Genomic DNA, 27,303 nt, shown 5'->3' with positions numbered 1-27,303 from the left:
ACTTCTATGCAACTTGTATATTATGATATTTTTGGAATGATATTTGAAATGTGATTCGAAATTGGTATTGGTATCAAGTCTGCCAATATTTTTGGACTGTAAAATTCTCACCATGGATACATCTTCTCTACCTTTGGAAATTCGAGCCAAATTGGCTGAGCTGGATTTGGAACTGTCAGAAGGTATTTGATTTTGCTTCGTTTGACATTAAATTAACCCCAATATGTTTCCTCTCGATTGAATTGCAGGTTAAAAATGCAAGATAAAGTAATTTAGTATTCAGATTTTGACTATGCACTTGAAACTTCATGCAATGTAGCGAATTACATTTTTATAATGTTTCAGTTGAATTTTTCTCATTCATACGTTCAAATATTGAACATTTGTTTTAGATAGTGTTAATTATAATTTTCAGTAAAATTTGGAATAAAATGCCTTCAGTTTGAACAATAGGCTATTAATAAAATACCACATTAGAGTGACAATTTCTACCTTGATTCAAGCAACTTTTATCATCTTCGTTTTTCAGACTTTGTATAAGTTCACTGTAACCGGCACTCGTTTATTAGCGTAGCTTTAAAAATCTTTTCTTCTGCCCAAAATAATCAATATGTTACATGACCTCAGATTTCGCATTGCTGTAAATGCCATGAAAAATTGTGTCTGATTTTCATGAACAAGCACAGCTTGACCTAGTTTTTGATACTTTGCCAGAAGTATTATAATATTATAATCATATAAACTGTATATAATGGAATAGCCTGATTTTTGATTTTAGATGATTTTTTTATTTTTGTTATGGAGAATATGTTTTGAAAAGCTTCCCTTGCAGTTTAAGTGTTATTTCTATGCTTTTTAATAAGTGTTGATTTCTTTGTATTAAAGACAAGGTACACCAAATTTAACATGCTTTTGAACTCTTAAAATCTGTTAATACAATCATCTATTTCAATTTTATTGGATTATTTTATTGAAAATATTTCATTCTATTACAATAAATTGTGCATATTACATGTTACTAAAACGATCATCATAGATAACCTGTGGCATATTACTGAATAAAATATGAAATACCAATATTTACAAACAAATCTGCGAAATAGGTTGTGTGAACATCTTTATCAAATATCACTTAAAATTGTATGTTGAGCAATATTTGATTATTTAACATGAGAAAATAATTTGAGGACCATATCAGTAGTGTGAAGTAATTGAATATATATGCACAGCCTGCTGTTTTTTGAAAAAATATATGAAACATTAATCTTTTTAAAAAGCTTTCAATAATTGACCATGTCCATGCTCATTTATTTTTGATAATCCAGATATTCATATATTTGTAAATAATTCTGATTAACTTTAATATAATCCATTCAGATAAAAAAAAAATTGCAATATTTGACTTCATTTATTTAATTTGTAAAATAATTTTATTTACACATACTTATAAGAGGGATTTGATTTTAATTATTTGTAATGAAAACAAAAATGTCAATTGTATTTTTTAGTTGATTGCTCAATTTAATTAAATTTCTTTAGGCTTTCTGATGTAATAACTGATCTAATATAAATTCTATATGTAAGGTCTCAGTTTCCATCAATAGCAAAATGTCATGGAATTTGAACTGCTACTTGAGGAGATGTCTTTTGTTCCCGAGCTAAACTCGTTGTCAACCTGATAACCTCTAATCAATCATTCTTTCTATTGATTGGAATGATTAGTGATTTTAAAGCTCCTCAAAGTGAATAATCAATTTTCTCAATTTCACAAATACCATTGCTGATTCAAGTGTGCAGTAATAATGATATTTTATTGCCGTAAAGTGTTTTTGTCTATGTTCAGTTTTACAAAGCAAAATTTTCAACTTAATGTCTAAATATAATTTTCTTTACAGGTGACATCACACAAAAAGGTTATGAAAAGAAGAAAGCAAGACTACTGGAGCCATTTGCTGCTTCTATGCAACGTAAGAAGAAACACAAACTTATATATTATATTTGTTTTGAACTATTTTTGTATCTTGTATAATATTTAAGTTTGTATTGAATAACAAAGCTACATGTACATGTTAACATAAAAATATCCAAAAAGGGGAAATAAGGGTAAATTACGAAATAGGAAAAAATTCAAGAAATTGTTGCTACAAAATTGCTCCTTCGTCACTGATTTGTTAACTTAACCTCGTAACTGGATACCGCAGTTATTGGATGAATTTGATATAGCTCTAGACTAGTATAACGTACTGTCTGTACTGTCATAATGAACGATTATGGCATTGCCTAGCCAATTTCTATGAAAAAACTTCTATAACAGTCATACCTATTATTTTAGCGTGGTATATAAATATAACCCTGACATGTGTTCTTATTAATTCGACTATTACTTGAAAAGATAAAAGGTGAATTATTAATTGACATTTTAAAACAGGTTTTCAACTATTGCATTTACACACTGATAGAGCCATAGCTGTTACTGCTGTGCTGGGCACTATGACTTTCCAAATTTGACAAAATTAATTCATTGTGATTAGAAATAGTCAAAACAAAAATCTTTTTCTTATTTTATTGTCATGTATCATAAGTTGTTTGTGTGCATTGATCTCAATAATTTTTAATGTGCATAAAATGTATTGATCATCTCTGTGGACATTTCCTGTTTCGGTTCGGAACACTCCAAGCAACTTGGTTTGGACTTCAGCTGATTCACACATTATATACATTGCTCTGTATGGAATAAATTCTTTTATCTTTTCATATTTAAAGGCAATACCCTCTTATGAACAGTTTTAAGTTAACACTGGTTTCATCATCGATAAAAAAACATTCAAGTAGTAATAACCCCTATGCCAGTCTTTCTATGGTATTATTATGTCATTGTTGACAAGACAATCAGCCACAGCCACAATTAATTACAGTAGTATTTTTTATTGTAAGGGTTGAATCTTTTTAGTCGCTGTGACCTTTCCATATCAAAGGCTTTTTACTAAGTCTTTGTTTGACTGCCCAATGCCGAAAGCTTTGATAATTACCTAGCACCATATGCTATCTTCATTGATATAGTGATTGTAAAATATAAGGGGAAGTCCTGTTGCACTGTTCAGTACATTTGTTAACAAGAAAATTGCTGTCTAAAGTATTGTCCTTAGTGTATTTCACATAAACTAAAGATAAATGTGAACAATAAAACTTACAATTCGATGAACACCCGAATTTTACACAATCAAAATTACATTTTCAAAATTTGATTGTTCACTGAAAAGTCATTTATTGCATCACTAAAAAAGCCCTCATAAAATATTCAGCTATCATGCAGACAATTGTGAAAACATCACCCAACGTAACATTTGCGCCATGAATAATTTAACCCAGACATAGACTTTGCATACTTTATCAGTAAGTAGAAAATATTAGAAGTATAAATACTAAATGCATACGTTTGACATTGAATTCTCATGTGTATCAATACACTTGAGAATTTCACATCAATTGTATGGACGTAGTATGATCGACCTTCAAATGATTTGGACTGACACCAATGTACCTTTTGGCATATATTTCGTTCTCAATTTAATGTGCTAAATTTCCCTTGTGACCACGGCTAACACTATCTGAGCTGTTGTAAAGTATACCCATTTCGTTGATCATTCATGTTTTTTCTTTCTCTTCGATCATTCACAGCTGACTCGCTGTGAGGTTATTTTTGGCGAGGGAACCTTACATCGCATATTAGCTGCTTTTGATTAAGAGCTAGTTTGTAAAAATGAAAACCTGTATTCAGAAATTGCCTTTGGCAGATATTATGTAAACATGTTCAGAGTGCTTTGTCTGCTTCTAATAATTCCCAAATTTGTTTATATATATACATAATACTGTCATAATTACTTGTTTCGAAAAATGTATATCTATTTGGTTTCCATAATTCGAGAAATATACACTGTAATCTGTAAACTCTTAATCTAACATAACCAACAGCTGTATTTTGTTTTTAGAACTTTTTAGTTGTTTTTGTCTGTTTTTATGAGTCTTTTATGAATTTAGGATTTCTCTTGCAAATTACCTATTTATATTCAAAAAATGAACATGCGCAATGATTGCATTATGATGCAATTCTATTTGCCTTATGTTGATAAATTTGATATAAATAACACTTTTAGAAGTAGCACATTCCGTGACACATCTCAGATTTTGGTTTCAGAAATTCTGTAAATTAACTATATATTTACTGTTAATTGAAATGTTTTATTCTATGATAACATGGCTGATAACTTCTCATAGTAACAGTATATTATATTTTTTGATATTTCATATATATATTTTTTAGCTGTGCGAGTGATGCCTGCTGAAGGTATACCTGCTAAAGTAGAAGATAAAAAATCTAAGCATCAGTATGAGAAGGCTCAAAAGAAAAAAGCTAAAAGAAATTTGAAATCTTCTAAACAATCTCGAAGAGATGACAGATATAGATCTGGTATGCTTTTTTGACATTTCTTTATATTTACTTCTCTGAGGATATGTAGTGTCAGTACGTGATATATTGTATTTGTTTTTGTGAATGACCATTAAAACACAAAATTAGTTTTAGTAAGGAACAAACCTACTTTTTCATCAATATAATAGGATGAAGTGGTTTTAAGTCCTTTTGTGCCCTTCACGTCCTCAAGGTATGGTTATTGGTTTTAGGTGTGTACAGTGTATTATAAAGTATGATTTCATTTGTTTGAGTATCATTGATTCAATGACTAAATTAACCATAACCACTCAAACACGTTTTTGTTTATTCTTAAATAATAAAATTTGACAATGGATAAGTTGAATATTTCGTTATTGCTTTGAATGGTAACCTATAGTCGGACTCATGGGGAGGGAATTTTTTCCACTGATAGACTACTTGAGTACTAAAAAACAGCAAATAATGAGAATATATTTTATTTCAATTATTACTAGAGAAAAAACTATTTAGCATTTTTTGTCTTCCAAGATTGTATCATTTGTGATGTGAACTGTGAAATTGTTTCTGCTGAATTGCGCAATCTCGGATAATATGTTCAATTCTTGTCTAATAAACATTTTAGATAGATATTCAAAATTATCACTCGTTTCAACTTTAAAAAAACGGATTGCATTTCCTGGTTTGCTGCATTGGAAAAATACCACGATGCAACAAAATTTTTAACAAATTTTTCTATTCAGATGCTCACACTGAAGCTGTTCAGCAAGCGTTAGCAAAACACAATAAATCGAAACGAGTTCCAGTACTTCCTCTTGGATTGAAACGTCGATCACTCATTGCTCATAATGTGTATTTAGCAAGTGATGAAAGTTCAGGTATTAAGTTTAGTTTAACAAGTTTTTTATTCGTTGTTCCATGTGTATATTTTGCTCTGTGTCGAAGAATTACATAAATCTTTATCATAACCGCTTATTGAATCACTTGACCAAATCTACAAGATTTCTGATGATCCATTGCTGAAACCTAGTAAATATTTCACACTACAGTATTGTGGCTGTATTGGACATTCTAGATCTGACTTATCCTCGAAAATGCAAGTTATTTAATCTAAATTCTTGTATATGTGTCATTACCCTCTGGCCAAAATCTTGACTAATATTTCATATCATTATTGTTTGTTTGTGGGTGAGCAAATATTTTTGTTTGATATTTTAGAATTACTCTTTAACTGGATAATTTCCTATTGGGTTCACTTTAAAAGAGCCATTTCATTGGAGTTGATAAAGAATAGAGTAAGAAATATTGTTAATACAATTCGAAATTTTATAGCTTTTTTATAGAGATTGCATAAATGCCTTTTCTCCTCAATTTTTTTTGTCAAGTTCATACATCTTGATAATATTAAGTTACAAATTATCTAAGATGTCAGCTTTTATTAACTAAATTGATATATTAGTTCGATCAGGACTGCTTACTTATATATGAAACAACATTTTGTGCGACATATTTCGGGTAAGAATACTTCATGACAATGCAAAAATATAATTCGACTTCTTTTCAGTTCCTGGAGAAATTTTTCTCTGACAGCATTTTCAATTCTCATAGAATGGAATTTCAAAACAAAAAGAATATTCAGGAATTCATGACATTAGAATAAATGAATTTTTTACCTTAAAATTCTTGAGATCTTCTATTAGAAATTTATCGTTTTTGCTATGAAATCATTCAGCGTAATTCAAAGAAATAACTGTAGAATTGAAAAACAGACAACAAAAACTTTTTATTGTTATATTGCTGTACTTTGATCCTCATTAGCATATGGTTTTTGTTCTCAAACATGGTATTGGTTTTTGTCTCAAACATGGCTTATTCAGTATATATTTAATCTCTCAGACTTCAAAACATGTTTAGACTTTGTTTTCTCATAATCATAGTTACCGGTACCTATTTTGTTTTTTACAGTCAGTGACAATAAGAAACCTATTTGTTTACATGCTTCGCTTTTTTAAATAATTAATAGAATTTGTTTAAGTTGATATGTGAAAAAAACACAGGAATATTCAAAACTAAAATAATAAGCCTATTTTTTTTTTAACAATTTTTAATATATTTGTAGATGAGGATGCATCAACAGATGCTTCTGGAGGTGGTGAGTTTGATTTATCACTCAAAAGGAAGACTGATGATTCTTCATCAGATAGAAGTAGTCATAGCGCTAATCCTTCTCCACTTCCTACACATCGATTTGATCCTTCAGCAATTAAGTTGAAAAGTCCATCGGAAAGATCGAGACAGGTGCTATATACCGCGTTTTTTTTTAAATTTCATTATTAGCCTATATATTTGTTTTAGTAGATTTGTAACTCAGCTTTCTCAAGCTGAGAAAAATATCATTGAAAATTGTTCTTCAAAGTTAGTGACGTCGTTCTCTTCAGTAAGAATAAAGTAAGATGGATATTATATTGACTTGACTTTATGACATTGAATTATTGGAGTAGTGCGTTTTTTGATAATGCTAGGAATGTTTTATCTATCATTCGATATTTGATGTTTATTTATAAATTGACCATGAACGGAAGAATGATTGAATATTTTGCAGGCAGCAATGCATTTTTGTACCAAAATGGTATAATTTTATTTCACATAACACAAACTTTACTACAAAATAAGACAATCTGATATTTTTTGTTTCTGTAAAAAATTTCATAAAAAGGATCGTTTAATTCAGTTTGAAAGTAGGTTACTTGAGAGTTACTGAATGTTGAACAATTCCGTATAATTGAATTTATTCTTTAAGATTGTTCAAAGAAATTCATCATCATTGTCGACTTCTTCCAATGAAGATTTATCATCGATAAGTAACAAAATACGTCTTGCACAAAGAAATTCTTCATCTGCCTCGGATAATCAACCACAACCGTTGGCAAGAGTTCTTCAACAATCTGTATCGTGGGAGGCGCAAAGATCAGGTGGACCTCCTACACCATTGAGTAAAAAAATTGCTGATATCATGCCCCAGATATTGCCAGGTAATATTTAGGAATGGTAATCTGGGAAGATTTTTCTATGCCAATCTGTAAAAATTAATAACATCTAATGATTTTGGATTGTTACATGCTCCGGAATAAAAATTGTCAATAATGGAATATTTTAGTATTTTAGAATTCTACTTGTAAACAGTTATTTATTTTCAAAGATTTCAACTGCCCTGCTTTGCCTCATAAATATGAGATATATCATAATTTTAAGTGATAAATTCTGCAAAACACTAATATTTTAGGCCTGAATTTGTTAAAAAAATGAAGTATTTTTCAATATAGCATTGTTTTCAAATTTTCATTTAATAAAATCCCTAGCCCGAATTTGAGATTACTTTTGACTGACTTTTCAATTCGTTTTTGTTCTAAAAATATGCTCGTCCTGGATATTACAGGAAGTCGACCAACATCACAGAGTCTCCCTCCTGATGTTGCAAATATCACATCATCTGGTGGATTTCCGCCACCGCCTTGTGAGGAAGAATTACTTGCTGCTACAAAATCTAGTCCAATTGTGATAAAACCTTCTCCTTCCATTGGAAGACGATCAGATACAACCAGTTACGGCAGAACATCAATATCAAGTGTAGAGGACGATGAAGGTGACTGTATTTCCATTGTATTTAAATGTAACTACCTACCTTTAGCCAATACTTTGAAATAGGACACTGTACTCATGTGAGTTACTTTTCTAGATGCTCCTGCGGTTACTAAAGTTTCAGCAAAAATTCAACAGCTTCTGAATACATTAAAGGTAAGTTTTTTATATTATTTTTAGTTTATTTAATGTACCGGTTTATTATTATTAATTAATATGGTCTAATGTTTCATATTAACCCGAGCACTAGAGTAGCGAAAATGTTCTAGTGAATCATGTTATGTAGACTTATTATTTCTGGATCTCTTCGGTTAAATAAAACTGCTTTATGAGTCGAATTTAGATGTTGTCGGTTTTTGATATGGTTTACTCCAGCATGATTCAATAAAGTATCGTGAAATCAGAGTTAACTCAGTCTTTTCATTTGTTGAATGTCTGTGTTTGAAAAATTTTGCAACAGCTTTTATGTATACGAATTTTGCATGTAAGAGCAATGATTCAAAAAGCCTGATTCATCTAATAATATGATTGACAATTGTGATTTAGGGATTTATACTTACTTTAGAATATGATGCACTGTAATTTTTGTCCGGATGACATATTTTGGTTGTGAATCGTTTCGAATACAAACCTATGATGAATTTTTCGTTTCAAGCAAATTCTCCTTTGAATATATTATCTGTGATATTTAACGTGTTTTACGTCCATAGCTAGACGAATTCACAAAAGATTGAGATTTTAGATTCCAACAATGTTCAGTCTCAAATTTGATTGGTTTGCTTCAAACTGATTGTTTTATTTATGATTAAGATCAACAAATATTATAACGAATTGACTTTATTCCTTTTAACGAATTTCCTGCTTTTTAAGAGACATGACTGAAATTGCATAATATTTGGATTTAATACTGTGAAAAAATGCTATTAATTTTTTATATTTTGCTTTTTCTTGAGCGCGATAAAATCGTTCGATCATGTGAAATCTAAATAATTATATATTAATTATATCCAGTTGAATAGTGTTTGTGATTTTTATTGGTTCGAAAGCCAATGAATACCTCTTATTTAGATGACAAATTAAAAAAATGATATTGAATGTTTGTTTGTAAATAAATCTATTTATTAGGAAACAGAAGAAGAACATGAATTGGAACGACAATCCGTAACACATGTTAACAAATTAGCAATGAAACTTCAGGTTTATTGATTGAAATTCAATCTTTGGCAATGCATTCTTGCAATTTTTTTTTTTTTTCATAAAGAAACATGCAATTTTTTTTCTTCTTAAAGGTCATATTTCTCCTCTGCATTATTTAATTTGGAGCTCTGGAAGTATGTGCACCAAGATGGCGCACAACCTGACAGGTTGTGCCCCATCTTGGTGTTCATACTTCGGGAGCTCCTTTAATTTGAGCATGATTTTGTTTGAGTTGAAGGCGCACACATGCAATAGAAATAATTTTGATTCAGTTTCTTTGCCGCTGAGGCTTCTACAAGCTATATCTGCTAGTTTGTTTTATAAACTAGCATATTACTATGAATATGGAACATCTTGTCGTTTCTAATGATGAAAAGTTTAAAATTTGAATATTGTTTTAAATAGCTGTTATAATTTTAATAATCTAAAAAATAAGATAAAATTTTTTATTCGTTTGAAGTTGATAAAATATTAGTTCATCATTTCGTTCAACTAATTATCCAAAGATGGAAATTTGCCAATAGAAAGCAAGAATGTGTTTCTCACTTGCCTTGTTTCGAAAGTAGTTTCAAAATACATCAAATCTCTAATTCTCACTTCTTTTGGAATGATTCTTCTATTATTTTTCTTTCAAATTTCAACTATATGTTTGTTTAGTTTACATTTGGCATCTCCTAATATATTCATATCACATTGTAATGGTTTATACATAGTTTGTTGGAATATACATAAAATGAATCGCCACAGGCGGTAATTGTCAAACCTCTATGCTTTGTAAGCTTACAAATGACTTGTTATTGCTGTCATTTGAGATCATTTTGATTTTTATCACATCTGATAAAATGCATACGTTTGTAAATACATCGGTGCAACTTGTCACATTTTCTTTTCTTCATTCTGCAATACATTTGTCACAGTGGTGTGTGACTGACTTCTATTTAGCAAATGCTTAGGCCTTTGTTATTTATAACTATGAATGATTATACAGAGATTGGATTAGTCCTTTCCCCACTCTCTCTTTGTTTTAAATACTTGAAACCTGATTCAGCATGTTTGCAAGTATCTTGACATATTTTCACTTTTTCTAGTATGTTAAGTACATGGTACCTATCTGTTGAAGTGCCTAATCTGAAGTATTATTAAAGTTACAATAATAGGATTATAATTTGAAATTGGGTCGCAACACTATTCCTTCCATCACAATTTAAACTAATCAAGGATGTCTGTATTGAGACATGAGTTTTGAAACTTTATATTAAATGAATAGTCATCTGCGAATATTCAAATTCTATAATGTAATGTTTGTAATGTGAAATCTGGAAAGTCAAATACACAAAAACTGGTTAAAATGTTGAATAAGCCAAAAAAAAAACTTTTTTAGTTCTGGTACACAGAGTATGTTGAAATTTCAAAGCCCAAATTGCTACCTAAATTTAGTTGTTGAAAAGAAATATTGCACTGATGCACTTAGGCTTTTTTCTTTCTACAAATTATGCTTTTCTTCAATTGTCTCCATCTTGCTGAAATTGTGAAATCAATGGATTGATGGACAATTCTTTACTCATATTGTACTCTTCGACTTCCCTCTCTGTTAAAATATAGTATTACCCAAACATTATTATTCAACTAGTATATATTTTGGAATAATATTGTTATATATCATGTTTCTTAACTAGAGTGCATCAAGATTCATCCAAAATCGAACCGACTGTTAATGGATTAGGAAATTCTGCTGTAGATCTATTCATGTTGGCCAGCATGCATTTTTTTATGTAGCTTAGTAATGATAGATACCACTTTAATTTTATATGACATATATCAGATATCAATTATTCAACTGATAGAATAGTTAATGATGATCTTCGAAATATTTTGAAGCCGATGCTAAATGTATTTTGAATTATTAATTTTGCTTTGCAGCGACCAAAAAAGAAGCCACTAATTGAATATTTTCAAGATGATCAGGTAATTTCTGCAGACTATACTAACACTAGGGTTAATAAAAGCTCATAAACGGTATAGGATAAATTAGTCATTTTCACTTATTCCAATTTTAAATATGTTAGAATTCTTCATGATATTATGAAATAATGCTTCACTTTCGAAGTGACGTAAATTTGACCTTGAATGCGTTAAGCTCAAGTTTTTCTCACGGATAGGGAAAACTTATTCAGAATTCATCAATATTGAATTTGCCTTGATTTAAATAATTTCATTATCACTGGCTTTATTGTTACATTCAGAAAGTCAGTCATGAATAATTTGATTAAATCCTAGTTGAGTTGAATATTCAAGCTATTTTTTTATGTACTTATGCAGGAAGAATTAGAACCTCCACCTTTTGATGAGAATGCCCCTAGGCCAGGAGGTCCAATAAGTAAACCTACAAAGGGTGAACCAGCTACTGAGCATTCTAATTTACCACACTCTTTAGAGGCTGCTATACACAGGTATGTTTTTAAGACACAAGGTGGAATGAAGTCTTATAAAACAGAACATGTATTGATATAAAATCTTGTGAAAGGCTATTTAAATTTCAAATTGAGTATATCAAGATAATGTCAGTTTTGTCTATAGATTGCTGGATAGTTTATCAAGTCTATTACTTCCGTTGTATATTTTTTGAATATTCAATGTTTACTCATACATACATGCCCATATATAGGATTGTCTTCAGGCCTCACCAACCACATATTTCGCAATGATGCTCTTTTGACAATTTCAATTCATGATCATTCGCCCATCTTGTATGTTGATAATGGTTTGGATTTCGAACTTTGAATGTATGCGTAGAGCGTATTATTATCTCTTACATGTTCGTTTTTAAATTTTATTCGCTGTGAAATATCACTGAGTTTTATTCATTTTACATTTCACAGATGTGGTACAGCTAATCCTAAGGCTCCTTGTTTAACATCTGTCAATGGCAATGGAAAGAGTGCAAATACTTTGACATATGGTCAGTAAGGACTTGACAGAATTTTATTATTTTTGCTTATTTAATATATTTTGTGTTGTAGGAGTTAGCTTATTTCAACTTTATTATCATTTATTACAGACCTTTGGAGTTTTTTTTCTTATTTTTTTCATTTTATCAACTTCAATATTCTAATTTGTAGTTTTGGGTTTTATTTTCAGGAAAATTACTATCGAGAATGCGCAAGATTGCGTACACTTTAACACACAAGCGTGGAGTTGCTCCTGGAAGTAGAATAGCTCTTGTGTTCCCAAATAGTGATCCTATATCTTATGTATGTACATTCTATGGATGTATGCTTGCTGGAATTGTGCCTGTTACTGTCGAAGTTCCTATGTCATCAAAGGTAAAATATTTCTTGTTGTGGATGGTCATCAATAATACATTATTATAATTTATAAATATATTTATTTGAATTTATAAATATTTCTTTAAGTTGGGTTTTTATGCTAGTGGATCGGTATGTGTATAATGCAAGGATGCTGTAGCTGGAATAAACATGACTATTCTATACAATTAAAGAGTTTTGTTTTTCTTTAGGATGCTGGTAGCTCCCAACTTGGATTCTTACTCGGTAATTGTGGTGTTCAAGTTGCCCTCACATGCGATGCTTGTGTGAAGGGATTGCCTAAAAATGAGAAAGGTGAAATAGTTCAATTAAAAGGTGAGTTAGATAGTTTTTTCTGTTGTTGTATGAAGAATTGCATTTGAAATGCATCTGAAAAAGCATGTTTAATGAAATCTAATAATTTAAGTTTTATATGCTACAGAATTTTGCTCAATTGACTATTTTGCAGGAATGATTTTTGCAATGCCGAGTTATCTGCCGTGACGTTCTCTTAGTCATCGTTAATAAATTACACAAATTTTGTATTGAATGGGACAATTTGCACATTAGTTAGTGATTTTTTTTATTACATGATTAACAATTCGAGCCATTCAACTGTGTTAAAACCAACTTTCCTAAATTGTACAGCCTTGACATGGCCGGTGACCATTCACTTGATACAGTGGGTTTTATCTTTTGTGAAATATATTCTGATACTTGACATGACGTCATTCTGATTTTCTCAGGTTGGCCCAAGCTCCAGTGGATATTGACGGATTCCAAGCATTTACCTAAAGTTCCGAGTAATTGGGAACCTACTGCACGAAGTCCAGATAATCAACTTGCTTATATTGAATATAAAACTGGAAAAAATAATAGTGTTGTTGGTGTAGCACATTCAAGATCTCTTATACACAATCATTGCAAGTAAGTTGAAAAATAATGGCTTGCTTCAACATTCACTAAAATCCTTGATATATCTAAAAATAAACACTTCAGATACTTTCAATTAAACCGTAGCTTCAAAATTGCATGACTTTCATGAGTTTCATCAATGAATAGTTTCAAATTGACAGAAATCATTGATACTTTAATGCTTGGTTTGTTTATTAAGAAAAATAACTTATACTTTATGTTCCAGATCTTTGGTTAGTACGCTGTGCTATAATCCTGGTGATGTGATGATAAACCTTTTAGATTTTAAACGTGGTGTCGGATTGGTTCATGGATTACTTGCGGTGAGTTTAGTATATCAATTTCAAATAACAGGTTTAAACTAATTGTAGGTGGAAAATACAGTATAGTTTGGCTTTGTAGTAAATTCCGCACAATATCCAATTTTGAAATTTTATAGATGGGACTGTAAAATGATTCTGAAATTATACTATACTTCATTTACAGAGTATATTCACTGGAATGCATGTATTTTGCATCCCATATGCACTTATGAAACATGATCCAATGCAGTGGCTGAGCATACTCACTAAAAATAAAGGTATGTGGCCATTCTGTTACTTATTACAATACATTACATTTATATAAGTGTAGATATATGGTTGGCCAATTTGTTCTATCAAATCTTGTTTTTCAAATGTGTTTGTATATAAACCATTGAGGCCTTCTGTTGGAATTATCTAAGTTTGCGGTTAAATATTAATCTTCTAACATTCGATCCTTATTTACTGATGTTGAAATATTTTATGATGCTTTATTTACAGCTTCTTTGGCTCTGGTCAAATCTCGTGATCTACACTGGACATTAGCGATGCACCGAGAAAATGCTCATATTGATTTAAAAACTTTGCGAATGTTACTTGTGTCTGATGCTGCCAATCCATGTAATTATTTCAGTTTTTAATTGAATGTGTAACTTTGATTCTCCAGTCTCTGGTCTGTATCTTGCAAGAGAAAATTTATATTTGTATACTAGATAGGCCTATAGTTTACTCAATGAAAAATCATCCATCATAGTTTTGGTTTAAAATCCTCTTAAAAATTTTTAGTTTAAAATCCTCTATAACATTTGATATAATGCAATAAACTGATTCAATATTTTTATTTATACTCTAATGGCAAGTAAAAATTCGAAAGGTTCTTTCTATATCTGGTTTTTGCATCATATCGGCTATCTACTTTATTACATTCCTGAGTTAGGGGTATGCATGGGATTCGAACCCAAGATTTAAACCTGCGATGTGATCATACCAATATTTATCGTTATTGACTTTTTGAGCAGTTTAATAAATGAACCAATTGACTGTGAATAACTGCCTTAAATATTTACAAATTTGTCTGAAATAATGATCTTCAAATTTCCCCCCCTTTTTTTTAATGATATAACTATATATTTAGGGTATCCAAAATTCTCTATAGAAAATGAAAGCTTGATATCCTATTAAGTTTTTGCCATATCATCTGTGAATCTCAGTTTAGATATTACTTGAATATATTTATTGTAACAAACATTAAAAAAATGGTTGCAATATCATTAATAAATCATATTCAAACCTAATTATTATTTATAGGGTCTCTTGGATCTAGTGATGTATTTCTTCAAGAATTTGAAAGAAAGGGTTTAAGAAGAGATGCTGTTTGTCCATGTGCTTGGTCAACAGAAGCTCTTACTGTTGCAGTGCGACGTCCTGGCACTGAAGCTATTGCAACAACTATTTCACTTCATTCTCTTTCATTTGGGGTTATTCAAACTGAAGTCAACAATCAAGCAACATCCCTTATGATTCAAGATGTCGGAAGTGTTTTTCCTGGAGGTAAAAATAAACAATCAAATATGCATTGATAACAGCTTGACTAATTATTAGTATCTTACGTGGTATACTGTCTTGTATTTATGTCTTAGTATAAGTTAACAATGTCTAGCTTGTGATAATATACTTGCCAATTCCCACATAAGCTCTTCAGATTTATCGTTTTATAACAGAGGGGACAGGGGTGGGGCGGATTCGGCCCACTTGTGTCTTTTGAAATTACCACAATTTCCAATGAAAATATCGAATCGTTGGCAAAAATAAATACTGTGCTTCAACACATGTTTTTTCTATCTGTCCAGTACATCGATGTCAGTACTTAAACCAATTAGGCTATTCTGTCTATACTCACGTCATCTTCAAATTTTATTTACTACATCTTCCGCAGAAAATACCTATTGCTTTACATCAGTGAAACGTGCAGGCAAGCGATTATTATCGGAGCCAGTTATTTTCAAATAAACTGTTTTTGTTTTATAGTTTCATATTGAGTTTTACACCTTCGGACCAGTAACCAGGTCTATTATCTGTAAGTGGCCCACTTAGGAAGGTAATTGCCCACTCCTGTTTTAAAAAATCATAATATTAATTATTCAAATATGATATTGCATGTCAAAATAAAAGCTATGCTCATTGAGATGAAATTTTGTTTCAGCTACAATAGCCGTTGTCCGAACGGATGATTCCATTGAGTTTTGTCATAGTGATGAAGTTGGAGAATTGCTACTTTGCCCGAAAAAGGGTGGATACAAGGATAGCTTATATTTTGGTCTTGCTGGAATTTCGGAGAAAGTTTTTCGTGCCCATCCAAAGAATGAACGTTTGCCATACATTAGAACAGGACTTTTGGGATATGTAGGGCCGGTAAGTCTTTATGTTATGGTTTGTTCAAGTTTTTTATAAGCTTTTTTTTGCTGGTTATGAATTTGGATTAGCTTATATCCAACAAGCCACTCACTGCATTCTATTTATCCTACAGAAGAATTTTATTGAAGTTTTTAAGCAAATGATATGATGTCTAGCTGTTTCGTATTCACTGTAAATGACTTCACCCTCATTGGGTGTTCACTGTTCAGTCAATCTAGTTTAGATGAAAAATTAAATGGAAAATTGATAATTGTTATCACATATGCTCATATACATGAGGCGAAGTTATAATTTTGTATTAGTTTTTATAAAGACCATTTGTTTTCAGAGTGGCCGTGTTTTTGTTACTGGCAAAATTGATGGATTATTACGCATCAGTGGGCACATGCATAATGCAGATGACATTGTCGCTACAGTATTGGCTGTTGAGCCTGTTCGATTTGTATACAGAGGAAGGTAAATCATTGTCATTTGATGTAACTTCAAGTAAAATTTAAAAAATTTTAACCTATCAAGTATCATCTCGATTGTTCTGCACTATCATTGATATACCTCTTATCCTTTCAGTGGTTCACTCGATGAGCTTTCATAATCATGTGAGGGAATAATTAGAAGTTGAATTATCCATAACAGTCATCTATGATCTATTTCTCACTCACCGATATTGGTCAACAATTCTATGAATATTATATTAACTTAACCTACTTTTTTGTATCCATTTTCACCAGTCAATAAGCAGCTAAAAATTCCTTCATTGTATAATTATTTTATTTCAAATTCTATATAGGATCGCTGTCTTTAGTATCAACGTTTTGAAGGACGAGAGACTGGTTATTATTGTTGAGCAGAAACCAGATGTTACAGAAGAAGAATGTTTTAAATGGATGAGCAGTGTAATACAGGTACATCCATGTTGTGTTGTGTGTACTCCATGTAAGATTCAAGCAATTAACTGGCAATGTCATTGGTATCTGGTTATTGTGATGAAGCCTATGTTTGCCTCTGTTATCTGTTCAGTGTTTGTTTCATTTATCATAGACAGCCCTGTGATATATTTCTTCTTTTCACCACCGAATGTTTTACTGAAATTTGAAAAAAAACGGAACTATAAGAACTTGTAATGCTACTTTAGTATGAGGTTTTAGTAGTTGTGTGATCTCACTGATTTTAGTTAGGGTTATGAACTGAATTCTATCATAATGTATCTATGCGATCCAGATTATGTTAGACAAGTAAGTTTGCATTCCAAATTGGTCCCGAACTGGTTTTCACTAATATTATGATTTTTCAGTTGCTCAAATTTATATGAAAAATATTTATATAAAAATTTTATTAATGTGCGTTTAAAGTAAAACACCACTTGTATCGGAATAGACACGATATATAACAGCAAGCATTATGGATGCTCACTCATACAATTTTGACAAATGAACAAACCTACTGTATGAAATTTTCTTGTATGCTTATTGTTAGTTTTGTAGTTCCAGTCTGCAATCAATGAATATTGATTACACTTAAGTGGCAACTATAAAATTTTGTTTTATTGCCTTGAAAAAAATATATTATCAATCTGATGATGATTATGCGCATAGTAGTAATTTAATTATCTCTCCAGACTGCTTGTGTCGGAAGGAGCAGCTGTTTTATGATCTGTATAAGCAGGGCTGTGCAATAAACAAAATTACAACCAGACTTTATATTAATTTGGAACCACAACCACTTATATTAATTTGGAAAACATAATTTACTATTTTTGTTGACTATGAAAATATAGTGTTGCCATGATTTCGTTATTGAAGCCCAGCAAAATTGATGTGTGTATATATATATATATATATATAATTTACTGTGATATGAGGTCTCAAATTCCAACTTCTCAATGTGCAATTTGGTGAAAAAACAAACTCGTCGAATCTGCCATGTATCAATCAAAATGCGATATAATTTAATATCAAAACTGATCAATTAGGAATTTTGCCATGCCTAGCAATTTGTTCATATTGAATAATTCACTTTTAACATTCTTTGTATTTTGATTTCAGGCTGTCGATGGCATACATGGAGTTGGTGTATATTGTCTATCTCTGCTGGCTCCCAATGGCCTTCCGAAAACTCCCTTAGGAGGCGTGCATTTGTCTGAAACCATTAGTCGATATTTGGAAGGGGTTCTGAGACCAAGTAATATCCTTATGTGTCCTCACCAATGTGTTACCAACTTACCAAAACCAAGAACAAGGCACAAAGACATTGGTATGTTCATGTTTCTTAGCCTTAAATTGTATATTTCCTACATCGTTCATTTTTCAACAGAACTATTTCACTCAAAAGTAAAGGGGAATAGAGAACTTATGCTTCCCCGTCTAATTCTGCCATCTAATAATACTATTATTCCAGGTGCTGCATCTTTACTGCAAGGTCAAGTAGTTACAGGTGTACGCTTGGCTGAAGCCAGTGGTCGAATTCTGCCACCAAGTAGCGATGGAGAGCTGGATAGCGACATTCCTGGAGCAAAAAAGAATACAAGGCGACAATCTGGAGGAGGCTCACAAACCAATACCCTAGAATCAAAACGAAGATCCCAATTTTTGGCAGAAATTTTAAAATGGCGTGCTGCCACTACACCGGACCACGTGCTGTTTTCACAAATCAATAGCAAGGTATCAGTGATCTGTTGCTCATTACCTACCAATAACTACCCAACCACATGTATAAAACAATTTTCTCGTTTAATTCTAGGGTGGTGTTGGAATTCAACTTACCTGCTCTCAACTTCATAAAAAAGCTGAAAAAGTTGCTCAATTGCTTATGTCTTGTCCATCTTCTGCCGGTGTGCCATCACTGTCTACTGGTGATCATGTTGCCTTGATGTTCAATCCAGGAGTTGACCTGATTGCAGGGTTTTATGGTTGTTTATATGCCGGATGTATACCTGTACCTATTAGACCAATCCATCCACGAGCTGTTGCTGCAACCTCACCTACAGTAAAGATGATTGTTAACGTGAGCAAAGCCGTAGCCATATTGACTTTCGCGCAAATGTCTCGAATGCTCAAGTCAAAAGAAGTACTTTCTGTGCTCGGAAGTCAAGATCAGTCATGGCCACCCATAATAGACTGTGAGGAAAATCCGAAAAAGAAGTTACCGGTGGCCTATCGTCCTCCCACACCTGAATTGCTGGCTTATCTTGATTTTAGTGTCTCTACAGCTGGAACATTGATGGGAATAAAGGTATTGAATTGTTTATCTATGTTATGTCAATAATAAAACATTGAAATATATCTTTTGCTTTGAATACTGTTGAGATAAAATATGTTGTTGAATGATATCATAAATTGTCATAGTCTATAACTGATTTTACTATCTTTAATTATCGTCAATTCAGATATAAAGTGATTATTAAACTACAATAACTGAGAATTGGAAAAATAAATTATGATTATATATCTAATTATCTACTGTAGTTGTTTTACATAAAAATATAAAATTAAAAATATGTTGAATTTTGTAATTCGAAAAGCGTACACATGTTTATGTTCATATTCAACATCGTCAACATCTGATTTTGGCCAAATAAAACATTATAGAAAGTCTTTGAATTATTGCATGTTAAAACTAATAAGATATGGTATCAATTGACTTGAATTACTGGATGCAATGCAACAATGAAATATGATTTAATTTTTCAGATTTCTCACTTGACCGCAAGTCAGTTATGTCGAAGTATTAAACTACAATGCGAACTTTACCCTTCACGGTCTATCGCCCTTTGTCTAGATCCATATTCTGGACTAAGTTTTGCACTTTGGTGTCTTAATAGGTATGTACAGATCACTGAAAATATAAACAAAAAATTACCAGACAGCACATATTTATGATGTATGTCAATGTGATTTTGTTATTTATTACATTTTTCAGCATTTTTTCTGGCCATTACTCCATTTTGATTCCTCCAAGTGAAGTAGAGACGAATCCTCACTTATGGTTGCAAGTTGTCAGTCAGTATAAAGTTCGTGATGTTTATCTTACATATTCTATCATGGATATTTGTACGAAAGATCTCGCCCAGCAAGTCCCATCATTGAAGGTATTTATACCTTATTTTATCTCTACAAATGCTATATTTTTTGGTGTTCTTACACTATGTCATTAAACATGGCCTATGAACAAGCTTCCATTGATATTCAGGAAACTTCTTGAGGTTCTTTTGACATAGTATTTATTACACTCTGTATCAATCTTGTCTGTCTGATCTTAATCCACCCTGCATAAAATATGTATGTCCAGGTAATGGCGGGTGCCAAAAATTTCAACACTCCAGAAGTATGTGTATCAATATGGAGGTAACTAATTTTGTTCGCTCATTTTACATCAAGTTGTGTAAAGGGACTGAAACCTATGGTCAGGAGGATATTTAATTGACTAACACAAACAGTCCCCGAACTCGGAATAAAACTAAAATAAGGAGATAAGAAAACTAAAATTATGGCCTAACCCTAACCTTGTACATATACTACCGGAGTATCAAAAATTTCAATATGAGCGAAGTTTGTTGCAGCTCTTGTATTTTCATCTCTATTAAGTACCAGCCTTCCTACTGTGTTCCTTGTTGAGAGCCTTTATAAAATGAAGGTGTGAGTGAGTGAGTACAAATACATGGATCTATCTAACATATTTTTTTATGTTATTCAGTCGAGAGGAATTTCTCTTTCAAATGTTCGCACTTGTGTTATTGTTGCCGAAGAACGACCCCGCATCAGACTTGTTTCAAATTTTTCCAAACTTTACAAAGATCTAGGATTGTCTACAAGAGCCATCACAACATCATTTGGCTGTCGTGTCAATATTGCGATCTGTCTTCAGGTATTGTTTATATGCTATATTCATGCTTATTCATATGAATTGTTTTCTAAATTGTTTTAAAATATTAGACAAAGAGTATGATGGTAAAAATGCTTAATCCCAAATGGCACAAATATAGAAAAAATATAAATCTCGAAATCTTCGAATATATCTGTAATTTAGCTTATAATTGAAAATTTTTGTCAAATGTTTTAGAAAGTTTGATGTTAATCTTAAGAATATTTGAATATTTCTGTTAGCCATTTTTATTCAGGCTATGTTTTCAGAGCATAAACAATCATTAACATAGAACGATAGGGTATGAGAAGTAGCCAGTCACATGTTAATCCAAACAATGCTGTAAATTTGCTCTGTCTTGTTTTTTCATGTCATAATTCGCCTTAGAATCCTGATGCCACCTGTAGCTCCTGGTCCATGGGTGTACCCGTGTAGTGTAATCAGACACTCCTATTTTATTTCTGTCAAATATGTAACATTTTGCAACTAATGTAGTAATTTTCTCATTCAATTTCTGGTTTACTCCATTATTTTTGTTAAAATTTATTTTATCTTGATTTTTTTTTGCTTACTAAGCCACCGAAACTGGGTATATTATCTGAACAAGTAATTTCTGATGAACCAAATATGGTAATGTTTGTTTGTGTTTCTGTTTGTCTGTTTGTCTCGCATGTCTGTCGTAAAAGTCATGAAATGAAGCACATTGCTAGTCATAAACTATGAATTAAGTACCGGTATGCCTAAGTCAGGCACCATCGGAACGTATATTCTGGATTATAACACTTGATTTGTTGTGTTATTTATCATTTAAAGATTTACAGCATTGTGAGCATGTGCATTCACTTTAGTTGGGGTTTTGAATACTACACAATATACTCATTTGTTATGATTCAACACTCATTGCAGCATCAAATGACAGTGTCATTGCTTGAAAATTGTATGGTATCTTGCCATATTCAAATATGTAGTTTTCTCAAGTGGCCTAAGGTTGAATATATATATATATTATATCAGGAAAATTAGGAGTTTGTACTCAAAACAATCTTACAAATACAAGTAATGAATATGGGTAAATGTTTAAAAATTAGTTGAATTTCAAGACTTCTTAATATTAGAGATATAAAGAAAATTAATGAAGAATTTATTTTACAGAATATATTTGTAAATATTTTTTTGTGAGATTAACTTGTTTATTGATATTTTTACTATCAAATTTTGGTCGATTCAGATTTTGATTATTTAATAGGGAGCCTCCTGCCCTGATCCATCTACCGTCTATGTTGACACGAGGTCATTGAGAAATGACAGAGTTTCGTTGGTTGAGAAGGGATCACCTCACAGTCTGTGCTTGATGGAAGCTGGGAAGGTGAATAGTTGTTTCGAATTCATACTCAATCTATTGATATCTATTTTCAACAGATTCGCTGCATTTTTGAAAAATATCTCAATAAAAATGCTATTTTATTTATATATATGTGTGCAAAACGCATTTTTAATCAATAGAAATTTCTTCTGAATTGTCTTAACACCAGATTTTTCCATTTCAATTATTCAGATATTACCTGGAACCAAAGTTGTCATTGCTGACTGTGACACAAGAGGGCAGTGTGGAGATTCTAGACTAGGAGAGGTTTGGGTTGCGAGTACTCACAGTTCAAACGGTTACTATGCAGTTTATGGGGGAGAAGCTGATGCAGATTATCGCGATCATTTTGAGGTATTCATGATTGTATATTTCCTGGTAATTAATATTCATGCACGTTCCAAAGTATCTTTGCTTCTTAAAATTGTACATATTGTGTTACACCAGACCCCACAGCCATATTCTGACTGAATTTGTTTTCAAATGTGAAGTCTGAATTCAAAATTTTGTACTAATAGAACGAGTGTCAACTTACGTATCATTTCATGTGTTTGAATATGTGGATTTGACCTTGTATTATCTTTGTCAAGTTTCAATATGGAGATGACACTTCCTTTCTGGAATTTGAGGCAGTCATGTAGGCCTATCCATGATTTTATTGTCCATTTATATCGAAAATTAGAAGATTTATGAAAGTTTGAATTTTTTTTTTTTTCATATGTTACTGTTTTTATTTTTTTCCGATGCAATGACTACTTACCGTATTTATTACTATTTGATATTAATTGTGTACGTTACAGGTTCGATTAAAAACTGGCGACACCAGAACGACCTATTGCCGAACTGGTTATCTTGGATTTTTACGGAGAACAGAGTTGACTTCAGCAACTGGAGGTAAATGTTTTAATGCAGTGGTTCTCAAACTTTTTAAGCTGCACCCCCTTTTTAGAATTAGTCAAATCTCGCTCCCATCTCAAAAATAACTAGCTATAACAAAAAGCTATGAATAACAGATAGTAAGGCGAAATTATGTTTTATTCAAAAAACATGTTCAAAATACGCGGATAGAAAGTAAATATCCAAAACAAAGAAATGTAAATATTCAAAATAAGACGGACAAGATCAGATCTAACATTTTATTTTCAATTAGCTTCACACCACCCTCAAAAAATTGTCTACGTACCCATTGTGGGGCGCGCTCCAACATTTATGAACCACTGTTTTGAAGGATCTACTATTATTATCTAGTTCTGAGATCGCCCGGACCTACTTCTGAAAAGTTACCAGTTATAGGCACTAATGGGATATGTGAGAGTTTTACGGATTATTGTTCATGTTGTTTATTTCGGGACATCAAACCAATTTGAATTGTTGAATATGCTTTTTAAAAATAATTTATTTTCATCAAGCCTGATCTTTTCTGCCATGACTTGCAACCATAAGCACCTCTTTTTTACTTATCAAGTTTTATAATATTCTTAGAACGACACGATGCACTTTATGTTGTTGGTCCATTAGAGGAAACATTGGAAATTCGAGGAATGAGATATCATCCTATCGATATAGAAAATTCTGTGGTTCGATGCAGTAATAGAATAGTCGAATGGTAAGTTAGAAATTTTGTTGATCTATCTGTGTATTTTCAGTACTCCTGTAGTGTGTGTACCAGGCTAGGGTTAGGCCATAATTTTTTTCCGATTTTACTTATTTTAGTGGTATTATGTGTTCGGGGACTGTCTGTGTTAGCCAAGGGAATGTACCCCCCCTGCCCATCGGTTTCAGACCATTTACACAACTTGATCTAAAATAGGCGAACAAAATTAATTACCTCCATATTGGTACACACACTTCTGGAGCGCCAGATTTTTTCTGGTAATCTTTGTGCTTTTGTGACCAATCTATATCTTATTTCCTTCTTTTCAGTGCTGTCTTTTATTCCAACAATCTGCTTGTTGTTGCTGTTGAATTAGATGGAAATGAGAATACTGCATTGGATCTTGTACCTTTGGTAAATATTGTCCTTTTTCATTATAAATACTGAAATTTTGAAACAACGTCGGACAATTTGAAAACATCGCCAGTTACAGCTTGCAGCAATATACCCAAGATTTTAGACCCAGCTGTGTGGTCTATGATAGGCTTGAAAACCATAATAATATGTTTTTTGAATATGACGTATTTTAAAAGAAAATTTGGGGTTTAACATCAAGTTGTACTTCAAGAATTGACTACCCAGTTAGCTCCTAATAATGACTATATATGATTTTACATTGAGTTCATGTATCAGGAAAATAAATAAGCCAAATCAAAAAAGCATGTGTCGTTGACCACCAGTATCATTGTGCTACACATCTGAAGGCAATATGAACGTAAATTGTTTTCTAAATTTTTCTTCCAGGTCACGAACATAATACTCGAAGAGCAATATTTAATAGCTGGAGTTGTTGCTGTGTTGGATCCAGGTTCAATCCCAGTAAACTCTCGAGGAGAGAAGCAACGCATGCATTTGAGAGACAGTTTTCTTCAAGATAAACTTGACCCAATATATGTAGCATATAACATGTAATCTCATCATAGCAGGTTTTGTTGGCACAATATTTAAATACCCCTTATCACCATGGTCAAAATTTTGGTTGTCAACTTTTTCCGTGTTCCTTTTATGAAACTCAATTGTGAAAAGGATTTCGATGACTTAGTGGCTGAAATTTACTTATTTTTGATTCTTCAAAATGAACTCTTTGTCTTTAAATTTTAAGATATTTTTATTCTCGCTTGTTAAAGCCATTCATCCATGACATGACGATACAAAAACAATATGATTTTCCAATCTGACCATTCGTTTGGATGAATGTTGTCAAGCACTTTGTTATACTGAATATATTTGAGATATCATTATGACAGGACGATCATCACATTTATTCACTTTGTAGTCCATAGACTTATAATATGTATACTATGTCACCCCATCAGAGCACCTGGTTTATTCATGTTGCATACTCACAATCCATAGTTGCCTAAAAAACTATACTTTTTATTATTTTAATGCAGTATTTTCTTTATACCTTTTGCTTTTAATCTTTGAAAACTGAAAAATCATTTTTTCATGGTCTAAATTATGATACGTAGGTATCATAATTGTTTAAATATATGGTAAGAATATGGTACAAGCTGTTAGTCGGAATTACAACATTTTCATCCCAGTTTCCCATTTACTTTGCATATGATCTTGTGAACAGCTTTGATTAAAAACATTAACTTTTATAACTGATGTCATGGCTTTATAGCTTCAGCATATTTATTTTGGTATATCTGAATTCATTTTTATGGTTTCTGTAATCAGTATATGGTACACAAATATATATCAATTTTTAAGGAGGTGGTTTTTAAATGATATAGCACTTAATGTATAATACAGATTGTTTGAAAATGGTTAGCAATGCTCAAACAATGAAAAATTGGTACCAAAATTATATATTCATTATCCCATTTGGCAGTTGTAATAAAATACTCTTACTAATAGACACGATACAAGTTACTTTTTGTTTTTCCTTTTTTCCCATCCATTTCCTGTCTGGTTCATTATAATGGACACCACGTGTCTGAGAGCCATGTCATTTGTATGTTGGAGCAAGCAAGCAGATAATGTCTTTTTTTACTTTTTGGGTTTGGTATCAATTTACATGAGTACTTAAATGACTCTGAGCTATTTCAGTCGATTTTTCAGAATTATAGGTAATGGCAATAGCAACATTATATCGGTAAACTCTATCTGACATTCTGTCAACTATGATTTACACCTGCTAGAGTGGTTTTATTAAAATCAGTGATCAATTGCACTACCTTTACCACACTATTTTGTATATGTGTTCGTCATTTTATCAGCAATTTCCAAATCTTAACTCTGAACAAGAATTTGTACCATGAGAATATTGTTGTCGCACCCTAGTACGGGCAGGCCACCATAGATATGAGGAATATTTTGTTTTGGCCACGCATGATTTTACACCAGATGAAGCAGTGTGTTTATATATTCTGCCATTTTTTTATTTCAATTTCAATTTATTCATTTTTATTGTCATCTGCTTTTATTCAGTCATTGTTTTTTGTCGAGAGTCAGCAATTCATGCTGAATAGCTCAAATCTTCCATCTCCCTATTTTTCAGCTGCATATATATTGGATATCTTTTTCTATCAATAGCGTATGATATATATGGTACTCAAAATTCTATGTGCCATATCTTTCGTTTATAACAAATTGTGACACACCATATGATGACTTTCTAATGTCAGTAGTTTTATTCCGCCATCTTGAACTTCTAGCTGTTGTAAGAATTCGACCAATTAATTTATTCATGTTGAGCATAAGGTACAGATAATAGCTCAGAGCTACTTTTTATTCAGTCATTATTTCAATTTCATTTTATGTTACCAATTTAGTGAAATTGCAGACAAAGAGTTGTCTGATAATTTTGTTGAATCTTCATTATTTCTAAGTGTGTCTTTATTGAGCAATAACTATTTTTTTTTAAGTTGTTTCCAAGTAGGTCAATTGTAATTTGAAATTATTTGAGATTTTGCTAAAACGTCAGTAAAATACATCACTTTAGTCTATGACCAGGGTAATTATTGCACTAGGTGTACTGGTATTTAAACTCATCTTGTGTAATGATGACCCAGGTCTTTGTGAGGTTTTAACTAGTGAATTCCTTGTAATAACTCTTTGAATTTTTTCTCATGCTGCTTTGCATTATTTTTTCACATTGTAATTTATGTTCATGTCCATTACCAGTGTTATCATTTGAGATAATACTTTTGAATATTATGATTAATCTGTTTTCTCGCAAATAAAAGTTGCCATTATTA

The 27,303-nt window shown here is 31.6% G+C and overlaps 1 protein-coding gene across 4 annotated transcripts; it reads left to right on the top strand.

Annotated features, from left to right (window-relative positions):
- On the top strand, positions 1-27,303 carry LOC120348244 (disco-interacting protein 2 homolog C-like). Of its 4 annotated transcripts, XM_039418350.2 has the most exons (35): positions 1-182; positions 1,896-1,967; positions 4,322-4,468; positions 5,191-5,325; positions 6,567-6,745; positions 7,248-7,479; positions 7,884-8,090; positions 8,184-8,242; positions 9,212-9,283; positions 11,204-11,248; positions 11,603-11,733; positions 12,163-12,242; positions 12,422-12,606; positions 12,801-12,924; positions 13,335-13,515; positions 13,730-13,826; positions 13,990-14,083; positions 14,307-14,426; positions 15,114-15,356; positions 16,009-16,217; positions 16,549-16,676; positions 17,008-17,122; positions 18,263-18,470; positions 18,615-18,877; positions 18,957-19,448; positions 19,907-20,037; positions 20,136-20,304; positions 20,910-21,080; positions 21,654-21,707; positions 22,324-22,443; positions 22,633-22,794; positions 23,241-23,334; positions 23,923-24,046; positions 24,364-24,448; positions 24,839-27,303. In XM_039418350.2, the coding sequence occupies exons 1-35, from the start codon at positions 113-115 to the stop codon at positions 25,004-25,006; spliced, it is 5,166 nt and encodes a 1,721-aa protein (XP_039274284.2). In that variant the 5' UTR covers positions 1-112; the 3' UTR covers positions 25,007-27,303. The 4 variants fall into 4 exon arrangements, with proteins under 4 accessions (XP_039274284.2, XP_039274286.2, XP_039274285.2 ...); XM_039418352.2 differs by lacking the exon at positions 9,212-9,283; XM_039418351.2 differs by lacking the exon at positions 21,654-21,707.

The sequence above is a fragment of the Styela clava genome, chromosome 1 (assembly GCF_964204865.1).
Source record: "Styela clava chromosome 1, kaStyClav1.hap1.2, whole genome shotgun sequence".
NCBI lineage: Eukaryota > Metazoa > Chordata > Ascidiacea > Stolidobranchia > Styelidae > Styela > Styela clava.
This window is presented reverse-complemented; position numbering and strand designations above follow the sequence as displayed.

Excerpts from the sequence above, each read along its gene's own strand:
- LOC120348244 (XM_039418350.2), top strand. The coding sequence starts at position 113 with ATGGATACATCTTCTCTACCTTTGGAAATTCGAGCCAAATTGGCTGAG. Across the intron at positions 18,878-18,956 it reads TTTCACAAATCAATAGCAAG|GGTGGTGTTGGAATTCAACT; the intron begins GTATCAGTGATC and ends GTTTAATTCTAG. Across the intron at positions 19,449-19,906 it reads GAACATTGATGGGAATAAAG|ATTTCTCACTTGACCGCAAG; the intron begins GTATTGAATTGT and ends TTAATTTTTCAG.